General features: G+C 55.4%; 1 protein-coding gene across 1 annotated transcript; it reads right to left on the minus strand.

Annotated features, from left to right (window-relative positions):
- Nucleotides 1–794: 794 nt before the first annotated feature.
- CLEC20A (C-type lectin domain containing 20A) lies at nt 795–15,179 on the minus strand. Its single transcript, XM_045297976.1, has 9 exons — nt 14,957–15,179; nt 13,417–13,779; nt 12,324–12,389; nt 11,162–11,167; nt 9,074–9,442; nt 7,994–8,086; nt 3,128–3,247; nt 2,251–2,333; nt 795–929 (listed from the first exon to the last, which is right to left on the minus strand). The coding sequence occupies exons 1-9, from the start codon at nt 15,177–15,179 to the stop codon at nt 795–797; spliced, it is 1,458 nt and encodes a 485-aa protein (XP_045153911.1).
- Between the last annotated feature and the right edge of the window lie 1,088 nt (nt 15,180–16,267).

Below are 16,267 nucleotides of genomic sequence, written 5' to 3' on the forward strand. Positions count from 1 at the left end.
ATGCCTGCCACACAGTGTGTATTTTCCAAACCACAGCCCCTCTGCCTTGTTAGTTACATGAATGATCTGTGTGCAGAAAGCCAGAGTGCAGCCTGTGGCTGATGAACAAAGTCTCTCCCAGTTCATTGGGAAGTATGGCCCCACAGAGCACGCTGTACCACTCCTGTCTTCCTCAGTGGCCACGTTAGCGTTGCTGCCTGTGGCTTGGCTGTGTTGTGGGGGTTGTTTCAAGATGTTCCTGGTTTGGCTCAGGGTTTTTTTGGTCTTGTCTTGTTCTCAAGGTTAAAGACCTCATCTTCTCCTGCTATCATGTTTTCAGTCTAGAAAATTCATGAGTGAAGGTTTCACATAGTTTTCCTTTGTGCTGGTTTTAGTTGTGAAATTAAGCCATTAGCCTTTTTAGCACATCTGGAGTTGTAATTATTAATTAGGAATATAGAGAGAGATATAAAATTCCATTGTTCAATCATGTCAAGCAGCATTGTACAATCAGTTTCCAAAAATTCTTTTCCTTTCTGGACTCCTTGACATCGTCTCCCTTTTACCCACCCCCCACCCCCCCAAAAAAATCCTTTTTCTACTTGCAGCAGTCCCTATAGGTTCATCAATCCTGGGTTTCATACATAGACAAGCACATTTCAGGAGGGTGACCCCCAAGGGCTTAACACTCAGAGATACACCCCAATATGAACAAACAAAACAAAAATACAGGAAATGTTGAAAACCAGATTCAGTCCAATGTGCATCAGTTATTTATAATTATTTTCCAGTAGGAATCCCCAAACTAAAATCCCTCAAACCCCGGGGAAGGCTGTGTGAGAAGGAAACTCAAAATCAGCAGATGTGTGCACCCTGCTGTTCACTTCGAGGCCGACCCATGTCAGTCTGAAGTCATCGTGACTTAGCTGGAGCTTTAAGACTTCTTGGATCTGAAACATCAACAAAAAAAGAAGAGGAAGAAAGAATATCCCCATTCTGAGTCCAATTTAAAAGAGGAAATTAGTGTCCGGTAGCCTGAAGCTTCAGTGAGAACATCCCCCCAAAGTGCCGAAGGACCCAGCCCGACCAAATACTGGACACGTTGACCTGAAGAAAACAAAAAGTTGACAACGTGCAATTTCTGCTGGCCTCGCCCCCAACTCCAGAGTGAGGGAAAGGTCTTTCATCCATGTGCTGCATTCCTTAACCACGGAACCCCCTACACTGGGCGCCGTTACCAGGGAGGCATTGTAGCACTACCATGCGCCCTTGCAGTCTTCGCCTTCAACTCAAGAATCTATCAGGTGCAGAATTGCACCTGCTCTCCCCTTCATGGTAAAATGCACTGAAAGCTCCCAACCTCCAGCCCGCAAGAGACTCATGCACACCCAGTCCCAGTCGTTGTAGAAACACAGGTTTGTACGCTTTTAGAACAAAGGACCTACGAGTGGGTTCTGGGCCAGTGAGTAACTTGCGTCAAGCTAGCAGACTCACACCAGCCTGCCTCGTTGATAAAACTGATGGCGCAAGGTGACCCACAGGAGGGCGTTCTGACACCCGTCCTGCACCCCCAGGTTTTGTTCAGAAGTCCACTTTAAGGTTTTTGCCACAGTGCTTAGGACTTCTTCCTCCCACAATCTCTCATCCCACACCACTTTAAAAGAGGGGGGCGGGAGGAGCTACAGGAATAATGTATATTCAGAATACAATAATCATGTTGATAATGGTAATATTTATTGAGCACATAGTGTGTGCCAGATAATTTACTAAGCACTTTCTATGGAATCTTTCATTAAATCTTAGCACCAGCCATATGAGTTCCAAAGCCTATAGCCTTCAAGCTGAATTCCAATTCAGAGGGACACTAGAACTGCCCCGTAGCGTTTTCAGGGATTCAACCTTTACAGAAACAGACTCTTTCTCCCACAGAGCAGCTAGGGGTTTTGAACTGCCAACCCTGAAGTTAGCAGCCGAGTACTTAGACACCATTATTTCTGAGGAAACGGAGGCTCAGAAAGGCCAAAGTTCACATTAGCTAACAAGTGCAAGAGACCAAGACCCGAACGCAGGTCCTCTGACTGCTCTCTTGATAAAGATGCGCTCCAGAAAAGTGTTGGTGAGAGGAAGAGAAAGTGGCGGAAGTGGGAGCAAAGCAAGCTACATCCCCAACGCTTTCTTTTCCACACACTGCTTTGCATGGTCAGCAATGTCAGTCTGTACGGCTTTGTCGAGTCGTCTAAGATTAGAAGGAGAACTGGGCAGGAGTCTCACCTCACTCAAAAATCGTTCTTTCAGATCATCTGGGTCCATGAGAGCTGAGATGGTAAAATCTGCTTTCAAGATTCCAAAGTGCCCTGAAATAGAAAATGCTACCGGTTTCGAGGGTAGGATTAACTTACTGTCATTTGCAAACTAGTTCTTGGTAGTGAGGAGCACCAGTCACAGACCATAGATGCTGCCTACTAATAGGACTCCAGACGGGAAGGAAGCCACTGCTGCGCGGGAGAGGCTGGACCCCAGCTAGGGCTGATCCACGGGGCCACAAGAGTTCCACTCGTGTTCTCTCTGCCTCGGCCTGATCACCCATTAGGCAATGAGTTTCTTAAGTGGATAAAGCAAGTGCTCAGCACCACGCTGAAAATGCTTCTCCCCGGCTCACATTTCCAGGGTCTCTTAAGGGACGGTGAGTAACCGGGCCCACAAACAAGCCCGGATGAGGCAGTGTAGTTTTTGTGTTGACCCTTTTGTCGATGAGAAATCTGGGATTTGGAAGTGAGGACACCTGCCCTCGCCTTCCCAGTCTCCACTCACTTAGCTGGAGACAGACTCCATTTCTTCAGTCCCATTGCTGTGCCCTTTTAAAAAATCCTCCAGGGCCCCGCACTAGGACAGAGTTCAGGCTGTTTAGATGCAACTGCGCGGTGTAAACAACAGGAACGTGGTCTCATGGCCCTCACGTCCATACCTACTCAATGACCCTATAGGACCGGATGGAACTGCCCCTGTGAGTTCCCGAGACTGACTTTGCCGGAGTAGAAAGTCTCGTCTTTCTCCTGAGAAGCAGCTGGTGGTTTCAAACTGCCGACCTTGCAGTTAGCAGCCTAAGAGGCAACCACTGCCACCAAGGCTCCTAAACAGAAGTAATTACCTGATTCTGGTGGTGCTGATGTTTCTTCTTCGGCCTTTAGGCCGGTATGTGGACTCAGATGTTGGGCCTGCGGAAGAGCAGCTGTGGAGCTCTCGATGCCGCTCCCCACACTGGTCACAGCTAGGAGGGGGGAAGAAGTTACTTCACGTACAGCCGAGCCCGGTGCCCCATCCGGGTGCCCAGTCTGAACTCGGAGACAAGCACTGCTGTCTACACAACCCAGTCTTGGCTGCCTCCTGTGGGTTCCTGTACGCAGCCCTTGGATTTCTACAGCCCCATCTAGAGAAAGTGTCCCGATGTCAGGATGGGAGGGGTTTGGACAATATTCTGAGATCAGTTTTCATATCAAATTTCTCCTTGCATTGCCCCCACACCTGCCCAGAAACCCGATACTCAATGTCGTCAGCCAGCTTCATGGAGCCCGCACCATGGCACCCAGAGACCACAGAGATCACCACCATTGGCACCCCCACCCCCCACCGCAGGCTCAGCCTCCTCCCTGTCTGGCCATCCACCGAGCTCTCCTCTCCAGCCAGCAGCCCAGGGAGCCTCTGCTGACCCCTCACACCCTCCCTGCTTCCATGTCCAGTCGGTCCCCAAAGCCCTGTCAGTGCCTGCCTGGCACGCCTTCCCCTCCCCCGACCCCCAACACTCCCAAATACCCATCCTGCTTTTCTTTCATAGTATTCTAAAATATTGAAGCCTAAGTATCCCTTGCCTCGGCCCAGGGACAACCACTGCTTAGCAGTTTGCAGTCAAATACCCTTCCCATGCTTTTTTTTTTTTAATGAAAACGCACAAAGGTCGATCTTAATCTCTTTGAAGGCTGCGTCGTTTTTCACGATTGCACCCAAACTGACGAACAGAAGATTGCTGCCAGCGGTTCCCTGTAATCAACAAGCTTCAACAGCAGCCCACCCAACCACCCACTCCCTGCCCGCCTTGGGGGGGTGGGGGGGCACCCTATCTCTCGCCACCTTAGACCCGTCCATCTTTAGGGGTGGAACTCCGATGCTCCTTCTGGGAGGAGTGACCGCTGCCAGGACGGGAGCAGCAGCAGCAGCAGCTTGTGCTCACAGCCGGGTGCTCTGAGATGGTGGAGCTGCCCCCGCGTGACATCGGCACTCTCCCGTCTTCCATCCAGATCTCTATCCAGGCATCTTGGCTTTCGTGGACGTTCCTGTGATTCACCGAGCAAAGCTCACTCTCCCTCGGGAGCTACCCCCAAAGTCAACTCCCTCAGCCCCCTCGTGCCACTGCCCGTCAGCAGCTCTCCGCTCCCTCGTCCAGACTGCCACCTCCTACCAACACGCTCTCCCTGCCTCGCCTCTCCTCTCCCCACTCAACGCGCGGCCACTGTCCTCCATGGAATCAGTAAGCGTGCGGAACAGAACCGCGGAAGAGGAGGGAACACCCACATTCTGGTGCACTCGCCGAGCGCCCCTCAGACGGTGCTGTACGGCCGCATGTGTCGTGGAGAAGAGGCCTTTTCTCTTCGCCATCTTAAAGCACGCACTGGCCATTGCATGCGAACCTCGTCTCTGGATGCTTCAGATCGGAGCAGTTTGCTCACTGGCTAAAGACAGGCCACGGACGGGATCCCGACTTTTACTGTCTCCCCCACCCCCTTCTCTCCCTAGTCCACCGCCACGCCCTTCTCCTATGGGTGACTTATACCCCCCCGCATCAGGCTGCTTGCCATTGCCCAACAAAAAGCCAACTCACTGCCACTAAGTGGCTGCCAGATCATAGCAACCCTATATTATAGGGGGAGGGGGTGTGGAGCTGCCGAGACTAGCTCTGTGCAGGAGTAGAAAGCTTCATCTTCCTCCCATGGAGCCACTGGTGGTTTCAAAGTGGCAACCTTGTGAATTGCAGCCCAACTCGTAAGTACTATGCCATCATGGCTCCCAGTCCCAAACAGACCATACACTTTTACCTCTCGTTCCTTCTGTCAAAAGACCCTTCTAGTCTTTGCTGCCCAATGAAATGTTCATCACCTTTTGTCCAATGAGCACCGTCAGGCCGAGTGAGCATGTCAGCTTGTCTGCAGGCTGGGGGCAGCCCTGAGCGCCCTGCCGGGGGCTCCTGTGACCATCCTATGAGACGGAGCTCGCACACACTCAGCGCCTTGCTCAGGAGAGAGGCGCTGGTCAGGACCCTGACGTTCAAGCACTCATCTCAACAGCCTTTGCCCTTCCAGCGCCTGCGACCCAGTGATGCCTCATTGTGATCCTGCCTGACTGGTTATAGTGAACGCAGCAGAGTGAGGCCAGCCTGGGAGGGGGCGGAGGAAGGATTACAAGGGTCTCAAATGCCACTTATTGAGGACCTACCAGGTGCCAGGCACGAGAGACGTACCGCAGGAAGATGGCATTTTCTTCATTTTAAAGATGAGCAAAACAGGCTTCAGAGACATTAGGTAATTGCCTAAGGCCGCACAGACTGGCACTCCAGACTCCTGGCTGCCAGGCTCCCCCTACAGATGGCCCTCTCCCCCTCACTACTGCATGGGTTGCAGGGAGTGCCTCTGTCTATATAGGAGTTGCTCAGTCAATGACCCACCTCACACCCCTCACCCTCACTCCCTAGCTGTGGGTTGAGCTAGGCATGGCAACCCAGGCTCTCTCCCCAAGTGGGGGCTCATGTGCTAGGACGGGCAGACGTGGGGTCCCCTCTCGGCTACATGGGCAGGCACCTGGCTCCAGGGGGGCGGGCTGGCTCTGGGCTGTGGCAGCCCTTTGGGCAGTGGTTCTTTGGGACACAGCTGGGTTCCCTAGCCCGGAAGACTCCAGAGCCTTGTAGGTGCGGGGTGGTGGGCTGGACGTGCGGGCAGAGTTGAGCCACGCCCCACCTGCAGCTTCCCTACTGGCCACAGGCCTGTGCTGGGTAGCAGGATCCTCCGGGAATGGGGACGTGGCTGAAGGACTCGAAGCATATGCCAGAGGAGATCTGGATACTTTCTGGAGGACAGCGAGACTGCCAGTGGGCATGGGACCCGTGGGGCTCGGGGCTGGGGTCATCGGGGTGATAGTGAAGGAAGACGTGCTCTGGGTGGTGATCCGCTGGGTCCTGTGCCCTTCCTTGGGAGCCTCGGTGGTCGCCAGGGACTGGAGAGCCTTGGAACCAGATCTGGCCTCTAAAGCAGAAGAAAAGGCTGTCATAGCAGCTGCTGTACCCAGACTGCTCCCCACGGTCTCCAAGACACTGCCCCCATGACTGCCCCCCACTATCTATCTCCAAGACCTGACCCCAGGACTGCTGCTCATGGTCTCCAAGACCTGACCCCAGGACTGATCCCCACGGTCTCCAAGACCCTGAACCCAGGACTCTCCCCATGGTCTCCCAGACCCTGACCCCAGGGCTGCTTCCCATGGTTTCTAAAACCCTGACCCCAGGACTGCTCCGCACAATCTCCAAGACCCTGACTGATGCTGAGCAGCTAGGGCAGGGTGCCCACAGGATGCTCAAGGAGGAACGGGGAGGCAGGGCACACATTAGGCTGACCATGCCGCCCACTGCAGATGTGGATGAGCAGTCTGGCCGCCTGTACCAGCCTGGGTAGCAGGGTCGCAAGTAGGCTGGGTAGCCAGGTGGGTGCCAGGTGAGACCCTTGATGGGAGACAAAACAGACTCCCACCCAACTTCTGAACCAAGGACCAGGACCCTCACACTCTGCGCTCACTCCACCTATAGCTCCTTCTATAGTCCACTTCCCAACCCCACCCACCCCACCCCACCTCCACTCCCCTATGTAAGCTAACTCCCACTCATCTTTCACAACTGGGACGTCATCACCTTTCCCAAAAACCCCTCCTAAGGAGGGTCACAGGGGCTTGGATATCCATGTGTCCCCACACTGTGATTGTGCAAGGAGTCTGTGCACTCCTCAGGACAGGCCCTGCCGTTTCTCAGTGTGCCCTGGGTCCCTAAGCAGTGGCAGTGAACACTGAACACATGAATTAGTAAAGTTCTCTGTGGCCTTGAACAAGTCCCCTGTGCCCTTTGTCCTCAATAATGCCTTTGTCTAGCATCTGTAAGGAGGTCAGGAGGGATGTGGCTCTGTACTCAGTTGTCCTGGTTAGCTTCACAGCTCCGGGACCCACGCACGACGAGGGGATGGCGGTGAAGATGTCTGGGAAACTGCATGCCATGGGGGTGCTGTCCCAGGCAGAGACTGTGTATGGTCTGAGGAAAGGAGCGGAATAGAGAGCCTCAGGCAGCTGCAGTCAGGCTTCAAACCCTCAGGAGGTCTTTCTTGAGGGCAGGCCTGTCCAGAGCTCCACTCTGCCTCCCTCTGACGGCAATGGAGAGCTCAGAGACTTGGCTGAGGATCTGTCCCCGGGATGCTCTCGCTCTCTCTCTCTCTCTCTCCTCACCAGATTTCCTAGCCTCGCCCACCCACACAAAGCTGCAGGTTCAGAACCCAATCCAGGGATAATGGTACCTGAGTCCCACTGTTCAAACCCAGCCACCACTGTGTGAACATATAGGGACTCCTTTCCTGGCCCTTCGTCAGCCCTGGCTGCTGGCCACTTTCTCCACTTCTCAGGCTTGGAGATCCTGAGGTCTAGCTAAGAACAAGCTCAAAGCACCCATCCCCCAAACAGAACAAGACACAAACCACCCACTGCCACTGGGGGAGGCCATGGCCCTCAGCTCGACCCTCCAGGACAGAGTGGACCTGCTCCTTCGTGATCCTGAGACCGACGGTCCTTATGGAAGCAGACCGCCCCCTCTGTCTCCCAAGGAGTGGCTGGTGGGTTTGAACCGCAGATCTTGCCGTTAGCAGACCAAGGCCTTCTCTGCTGAGCCCCTAGGGCTCCCTTCCAGCACCCACAGGGAGCAGAGAACAGCTGCCAGTACCTGGCCTGGGAGTCGTCCAGTTGGCATCCTGTGCGGAAGGGACCTGAGCGATCAGGGGGATTTCTGCTGACTCCCGGTGTCCGATGGAGGGATCTGCAGGAGAAGGCGAGAGCCAGCATAAGGGCAGCTCCCTGAGGCGGGGCCCAGGTCCCTGAGGAATGTACCCCTCATCCTCTCAGCAGCTCCAGAAGAGAGAGGACCGACGAGTTTTCCGTTTCACAGAGAAGGGTCTTGATGTGAACAAGTCCCAAACACAAAGAGAAACAGGCAAATCCACAGAGGCGTCAGTCGGTAGGTGTTGCCAGCACCGAAGAGGGGGAAGATGGAGAGGGGCATCTGGTGGGCACGAAGTGTCCTGAGCGGGCGTGAAAGTCCCAAAACTGAGAGAGTGGTGACGGCTGCACGACTCGGTGACTGCACTAAACATGGACTCCTGACCAGCTTGCCTTTTCAAAGGAAGGACTGTGTGTATGTGACGGGCATTACAGCTCAGTAAGTTACAAGAACTGAGGACCAGGGAAGGGAGGAAGGAGGAAAGACATGCTGTTGCCAAGGAGACCCATCCCCCCAAGTGCGCCTGCCTCTCGCACGCATCTCAAAGTAAAAATAACCGCAGCTCAGATCAGTGTGTACCAGGCTCGCCACTAGGTCCTTCCCATCCATTCTCGTGCTCAGAGGCCAGCTGAACTAAGCCTAAAGCCCAGGCTCCTAACTACGGATAACTATTGGCATTTGCTAATTGCTCATTAGTAGAAGAGCCACACACAAAAAGAGGAAGACTCCTGATGAGATGGCTTGACGGGGGCTGCAGCAATGGGCTCAGACGTGACAGTTGAGAGGGTGGGGCAGGGTTTCGCTCTGTTGTCATCAACGGCAACAACATGGGTAGCCCCCCCCCCCCCGCCCCCATGGGGGCCTGGCTGGGGCCATTCCATTCTCTACAGATCCCCCAGAATGACAGTAGCACAACTCCCTGGCCCCGTTTATAGTGTTTATAGTTCGAGGGTCCCTGGAGATGGCTTCAGAGACTGGGCCCTGTGAAGCCATTTCGCATCCTGTGCTAGCCTGTGGCTCACTCACCGTAGAAGCAGATGAAGGGCTGCAGGGAAGTGCAGACGAGTGAGTAGACCTTGGGGGGATAGTCAGCGTAGGCGCGGAGGCCTGCACACAGGCCCGTCTGGAACAACTCCAGCCCTGGCACCTCCAGCCAGGCCGGGATGCTGCTCCCCAAGCCGCTGGACCAACTCATGGACCTGGAGGCCGCGTTGTAGTACAGGCCAATCCAGGCCTCGGTGGTGCTGGTGATAGACTTCAGGGCCTTCTTATCCGCCTCATCAGCCACACTCTGCAGGTCCGCCAGATCCGTGTGATGTCTGCGGCAGTATAGCAGGGCCGAGGGCCACGTCGCTACCTGCTTAAACAGCATGAAGGTCTGCTGGCCAATCTTGACTCCTCCAGCTGGGGGCCAAAAACATAGGGACCACAGGCCTGAGGTTCTGAGTCCCTGACAGCCCAGGCCTTACAGGCTCCAGGGTCATAATTCTGCCTAACCTTCCGTGTTAAATAATAATAGTAATAAAAACAGCACCACCTTTGTATCAATTCTGACGCAGGAGGAACCTCCTAGGGCAGGGTGGCACTGCCCTGAGGCTATTACTAGGGGCTGGGGGCTTGAGCCGCCGACCCCGAGGTTATCAGTCAGTGCCTGACCCACTACACCCCTGGGGTGTTAGGTTTGAGGAAAGCTAGCATGGCCCAGGCAGGTTGGATGCCCATCGGGCTGATGGACGAGCTGGCATTCAAGCAGCTACAGGAAATCCCACGGGGGGAGGCCATCAGCGCAGCGGGGATGGTCATAGCACACAGGTCCGCACTGAAGGAATGTGTGTGTAAAGAGATGCGTGCCATGTGTACCGACTGTAAACACTTACAAAAATAAAGGGTAGTTACAGAGAGTGGGCACCCTGGACAGCACCCTGGAAGATTGAGTCTGCTCAGAGGCTCCTCCAAAGAAAAGGCTGTGTGTGAAAAGGCCACCCTTGAAGCAGTTCCAGGGGGCACAGGGTTTCTCTGACACACACACATGGTCCTTAGGAAGTGAGTGGATGCGACTTTTTTTTTTTTTAATTTGGGAGAGGAGCTCATTCTGATTTGAAGTCAGCTTCATTTTTTGGTTCCTAGGACTGTCCTTGGCAGAGGGCTGAGGTAGAATAGAGGTCAGAGGAAGTGGGTGACCAGGGAAACGAGGGGAACCTGTGGACTAAGGAGCCACGTGAGCATGGATCTCCACAACCCTGAGACCACAAGAACTAGACGGTGCCTAGCTCCCAGCCCCAGCTGCTCTGAAAGGGACCTCTTTAGAAGGCCCTGGGTAGAGTGGGAAGACAGGGTGGAACAAAACTCAAGCTCTTAAAATGGACCAGGTTTACTGATTTGATGGACTGGTGGAATCTCCCGAGTCCAGGACCCTTAATCCCCTTCAGATCTGGAACGGAACTCATGTCCAGGCCTTCTTTTCAGCCGACTAACAGGCAGGTCTATAAGGGGCACAATAGCACTAGTGAGGTGGGCACACCTTAGAAGAATCAGCTATCCAAGACCAAAAGGGCGGCATTCCCAAGGACAGCCTGCAGAAGAGTTGGGAAAGAAGGAAGAATGGAGAGGGGAATGCAGGGTCACAATGAATACGATGAAACAAGATGTCTCTGAATAGGTGGATATAATAAAGCCAATAAACTGCTCTGTGGATCTTCCAAATCACAATAAAATGTTAAGGAAGGTGGAGAAGGAAGCCGGGGGTGGGGGTGGGGGCAGACTTGATTGAGCAGGAGGCAGAGCAGGCCTGCCCCACATGCCTGTGCTGGCCTGACCACAGAAGGGGCTCAGCTGTACGCTCCCACGGCCTCTGCCTCTAGTCTCTGTTCTAGGCTGGACCGGCCTCAGCTGCTCCATCTCAGCCACACACCTGATTCTACACCATGAAAATTTGAAGAAACCCTGTCCATAGCCAGTGGCCATGACCTGAGCTATTGATACCAGAGACCCAGCTAAAACAAACACCCCCATTTACAGAAGTGGGAGTCACATCCTCACATACAGAAAACCTCCAAAACAGGTGTCTGTTCACCGGAGCCCCTCCAGATTTGCCTAGTAAGCCACAAACCAAACTAACTGCTATGAGTCATAGCAACTCTATAGGACAGGATAGAACTGCCCCCGAGGGTTTCCAAGACTGTAATTGTTTATGAGAAAAAGCCTCATCTTTCTCCCTCGGTGGGGCTGGCAACTTTGAACTGCTAACCTTATGGTTGGCAGCCCAACATCTAACCACTATGTCACCAAGGGGTCCTAGACTTGCCTAGTATTTTCTCCACTAAACCTGATTGAAGGAGCTCTGGTGGCACGGTGAGGGAAACATTGGACTGCTCACCACAAGGTCAGTGGTTCAAACCCACCAGCCTCTCCTTTGGGGCCAGGTGAAGTTTTCTACTCCCTTAAAGAGCGACAGCCTTGGAAAACCTGTAGAGCGGTTCTACTCTATCCTATAGGGTTGCTAGGAGTCAGAACCGACTCAGTGTCAATGGGAAAACTGATTTCAACCAAAAAAACTCCCCAGTGTTAGCCTTTCACAGCACCGAGCTTGTTCGTGCCCGCCCTGAGCTGTGCCTGGGGCAGACACCGCCTTCCTGAATCCTCAGGGTCATCCAGAAAAGGAGATCCATGAGCCTCGTTTTAGGGATGAGGCTGAGGGAGGCTGTGAGGCTGACCCAGGAGAGGCCAGAGTCAGTGGAAGCTGGCCTGCCGGGGAAGCCTGGACACTGTCCCTCCAAGCGTGCGGAACACGCCCTCGACAGCACGGATGGACACGAGTCATTGCCCCTAAAAGATATGGCCTTAGAGCTTGTCTGTACCAGATGTGGAGTTTGTTGGGGGTTTGTTTGTTTTTTGGGGTGGGGGGTGGGGGGGTGAGGGGGTTTAGTTCCAGGGCAATACCTTCCCATAGGGGGATAATTGAGAGCAAATTTCCTCACACCAGATGGACACATGGAGCCCGGACTCCCAGGTCTCTCTGACGGGGCACCAGGAATGCAGGGACGCAGCCGAGACTGTGATACCTTGAGCAGGCCACCTCCCCTTCTGGACCCACCTGCCCCGCAGAGGTGTTGGTCCCCTCCCTGGGCTTCGGCTGGGGGCAGCGGGCCCCGAGACCCCTCAGGACAAGCAGTAAGGCAGGATGTGGGGAAGTGAAGGGGCCAGATCCAGACTGTTAGGCAGTGTGAGAGGCAAATGGAGCCAAAGACACAGTGCAGGGCAGCTGAATGCTGTGTACCTGGCTTGGGGCTGGTAGTCAGGCTGAGTGAGGGCTCCGGGAAGGTGCGGTGGCCCACGGCGGGGTCTGTAAGACAGGGACAAGACCACACATCACACCTGGCTAAGGCCCAGACCTCCTTCTGAGGCCAGAGCTGCCAAGGCACAGCTGGAAAGGCCCTGCTCCCAGGGAATGACATCCATTCAGCAGCCAATACAGCACCTGTGTGGGTGGATGGGCCTGCCGGGCACTGCTTAGCCCTCGGTGCTAACCACAGGCTGGTGGTTAGAGCCCACCAGCTACAGGAGGAAGATGCGGCCTTCAGCTTCCATAAGCACTGGCAGCCTGGGAAACCCCAGGGGCAGTTCCACTGTGTCCTTTGGGGTCACTAAGAGTTAGAATAGACTCGAAGACAATGGGTTTGGGATATTTTTTTAAATGGCCGAGCAGACTCTATTCTGAAGCCCCAAATGCCTCAAACCAGCTGCTGCCCAGTGCATTCCGACGCATGCCTGTGGTCCAAGGAGCCAGGACTGGGCCCTGTGGGCCTTTCAAAGGCCAGCGTCGGGAAGGTAGACAGCCCACCACAAGTGGCATGCCAAGGCCCCTGAGATGGGCCTGGGACAGGCATGGTGTAGCCGTAGCTTGGGGGCACATAATACTGGTCCTCCCTGCTCCTGTTGGAGGGCGGAGGGGGTTGGGCTAAAACCTTGCCCAATGGGAGAAAATCCAGAGGACAAGGAGCTGGCTGCCACCCCTGGTCCCTGGAAGCACAAGTCTCCCAGTGGCTGCTTCCCACCCCTCACCCCGTCAATGAGACATGCTATGCTTTGGGGGGTGGGAAAGAGCATGCTAGGTCCCCTTTTTTGCCCTCTTCCCCCGTCCCGAGTGGCATACATGGTTTGGACTCAGCAGGCGCCTGCAAGGTTGGCAGTTCAAACCCACAGCAGTGCTGCAGACATAAAGGCCAGGCAATCTATGTACTTCCATCTGGTGTCGGCAAGGAAGACGCAGGCAGTCGTTCGACTCCCTAACACATGCAAAGACCGGGGGCTTTCTCTGCCCTCCCCACCGCACCGCCCCCCCCCAGCCCCGCACATATGGCTGGACTCACCGTAGTAGCAGAGGAAGGGCTTCTGCTCCGTGCAGGAGGCGGCCCCTAAGTAAGGGGGATAGGAGAAGATGGTGGCACAGAGGCCCTCGGAGAAGGCAGGCAGCTCCATCCACTGCAGGACACTGAAGGTGGAGCCGCTGGACCAGCTCAGGCCATTCGTGCGCGCGTTGAAGAAGAGGCCGATCCAGGCCTCGGTGAAGCCCAGAGAGGAGGAGATGGACATCAGGGCGCCCACGCTGTCCATGCGCTGCAGGTCGCCCAGGTCGGTGTAGACCTGCCGGCAGAAGCGCAGCGCTTCCTCCCAGCTCCGCGCCTCCTCCACCCGAGTGAAAGTCTTGGGGCTGCCGCTAAGGAGCTGCAGGGCTGGGGCCGGAGAGTCGCAATCACCAGTTGGCCTGACCCTAGTCCCCACACAGCTCTCAGCCAGGGCCTCCCACAGGTTGCTCTCCCCCCTCTCCCCACCCCTTCCCCTGTGGCTTCCTGTCTGCCCCAAACAAGCGAAACACAAAGGTGCACGCAGCCCTCAACAGGAGTCCAGGGTCCCCCAGGTCTCCTAGAGACCCCCTATGGGTGCTATCACTCACAGTGACCGTCTAACAAGTAGGGACACTGAGCCACAGAGATGCATGGCTTGGCCAAGGCCATCTAGTGGAAAGGGTAGGACCAAGGCCCCTGGGTCTGGACTTTAGAGTCACCTGGGCACTTTTTAAATATAGCCCCACCCAGGCCCACGCTAAGTTGAAGGAGCGGAATCTCTGTGGGGGAGAACCAGCTTGGGGATGCTTGAAACACCTCCCCACCCCCCAACCCCCGCTGGGGAAAGGGCCTTTTGCTATCTGTCTCAGGTCTAGGAAATTGGGGGACAAAGGTCAAGCCTCATTCATCATGATCATCCAGTGCTGGGATAATACCAGGCCTATTGGAAGGGGTCTCAGGGTGCTGAGTGAATGAATGAATGAATGAATGAATGTGTGCATGATGGAAGAAAGTCATGAATGAGTGGCTCAAGACTTCTCCCAGGAGCCAACACCAAGCCCAAGACTCAATGTCCAGCTCCTTCCTCATCAGTGACCCCATGTCACTGATGTCACTGACGTGGGGTCACTGATGAGGAAGTGGTCAGAAGTTACCAGGCCCTGGCCAGCTCCTGCCTGTGAGGGCTGCGGAGGGGAAGAAGAGATTTGGGGGTGGCCTAGTATGCAGTAGGTTAAGCACCGGGGGCTGCTCACCAACAGGTCAGCGGTTCAAACCTACCAGCTACTCCATGGGCGAGAAATGAGGCTGTCTGCCCCTGTCAGGAACTGCAGCCTCAGAAACTGCATGGGGCAGTTCCAGGCAGTCCTTGGGCTGCTGTGGGCCCTGATGGACCCCACAGCTGTGGGCGGGAGTCCTCGTGGGGCACTAGCCCTAAGAGTCAACAGACAATATGGGGGCCCTGAGAGCCGGGCAGAGTGAGAAGGGTGTGCACAGTGGAGGTTTGGGGGTGGCGGGTGAAGGGCTAGCCAGGCACTTGCCAGAGCACCAGGTGCCTCATACTCACCAGGCTCAAAGATGCTGCCTGTTGCCACAAACACCAGGAGGATCGCTGCGCAGCAGAGAAGGACAGTAAGCACTCGCCACTGCTCACCGGTTCCCTGGGATCGGTCTGTGTTTTGCTCGGTTTTTCTTCTACTTAGTGACATGCTGTGACCCACACGATTGCTTTTCTGACTGTGGCCCCCAGTCTCCGGCTGGAAGAGCTCTGTACTGGTGGCCCCCGGCATTGAGCACCATCTCTACGCCAGTGGTTCTCAGCATGTGCCTGTGCTCCGTGTCTATGTGGGACACGCGGCAGAGCCACCAGCGCCCCTGTCCTATTCCTTGTCCTTCCAGCTCCCTGAGCAGCCCGAGTGCCACCCCAGGAGGCTGGCCTTCCCTGGCCCACCCCGTGCCCCCCTCACTCTGGGCATCCAATGCCAACATCGAGGCCTGTCGCTTCCCCATCAGCAGCCACCTTGAAACTGCCCTTTCCTCCCAAGCCTACTGCCCACTGCTCCATCTGGATGGACAACAGGGGATGGCAGACCTCTCTGCTTCTGTTCTGGGTGAGCTCAATACCTGCACTATCCCACGGCCAAAGGAGCTTTCCGGAGCATTCCCCACACCCTCATTCCCACAGGTGCCAGTGCACCTCGAATCCCCATCCCTGACCAGAGCCCCAAGGCCCTGCTTCCCCCAGGAGAACCCTGGGCCGACGCCTCGGCCGGCCATGGGCCAGCGTGGCCTTGCCTCGCTCCGTTCTTTGCTGAGCTTCAGGCTCCGCTCACATCTTACTTCTCAGAACCCCTGGCCTCCGCTGACCCAAGGAAGCCTGCCCAGGGCAGCACCTGTCGCCGGGCCCGCCTCCAGGTGTCCTTGATTACTCCCTTCATGGCATTCTGAGTATCTTCTTACCAACCGCCTCTAACCCATAGTGGTAAACTCTGAAAAGGCCCGGACTATTTCTGCCAGGTGCAGTGCATTGTCGCTGTGCCATTCAGTCCCCATCCAGCTCTCTGGGACCCAGAGGCAGACCAGCAGGCCTTTCCTCCGGGTTCCCCTTCTTCTGGAGGATAGCCCTCCACTAACATGTGTGTTGGTGGCGGCACAGGAGGGACGAGGGTCGACAATCAGACCCGTTTCCCGTGTGGAAGGCGGGCATCTTACCGCTGAACCACGGTGAGTATATCATTCACTCGAAACTCACTGACATCGAGTCCTCGCTGGCTCCCAGCGAGCCTGTAGGGCTGCCTAGAACTGCGCCGGTGAGTGTCTGAGACCAACTCTTTACGGGAGTAGAAAGCCTCGTTTTTCTCCCGCGGTGAGGCTGGTG

This window comes from Echinops telfairi, unplaced genomic scaffold (genome assembly GCF_000313985.2).
Source record: "Echinops telfairi isolate 266 unplaced genomic scaffold, ASM31398v2 ScPeMD7_7424;HRSCAF=8462, whole genome shotgun sequence".
NCBI classification, from domain to species: Eukaryota; Metazoa; Chordata; class Mammalia; order Afrosoricida; family Tenrecidae; genus Echinops; species Echinops telfairi.

Coding starts and splice junctions, on each gene's coding strand:
- CLEC20A (XM_045297976.1), bottom strand. CDS start 15,179: ATGCCGGGGGCCACCAGTACAGAGCTCTTCCAGCCGGAGACTGGGGGC. Junction 13,780..14,956: donor AGGCAGCATCTTTGAGCCTG/GTGAGTATGAGG, acceptor CTCCGGCCCCAG/CCCTGCAGCTCCTTAGCGGC. Junction 12,390..13,416: donor GCCCTTCCTCTGCTACTACG/GTGAGTCCAGCC, acceptor CCTGTCTTACAG/ACCCCGCCGTGGGCCACCGC.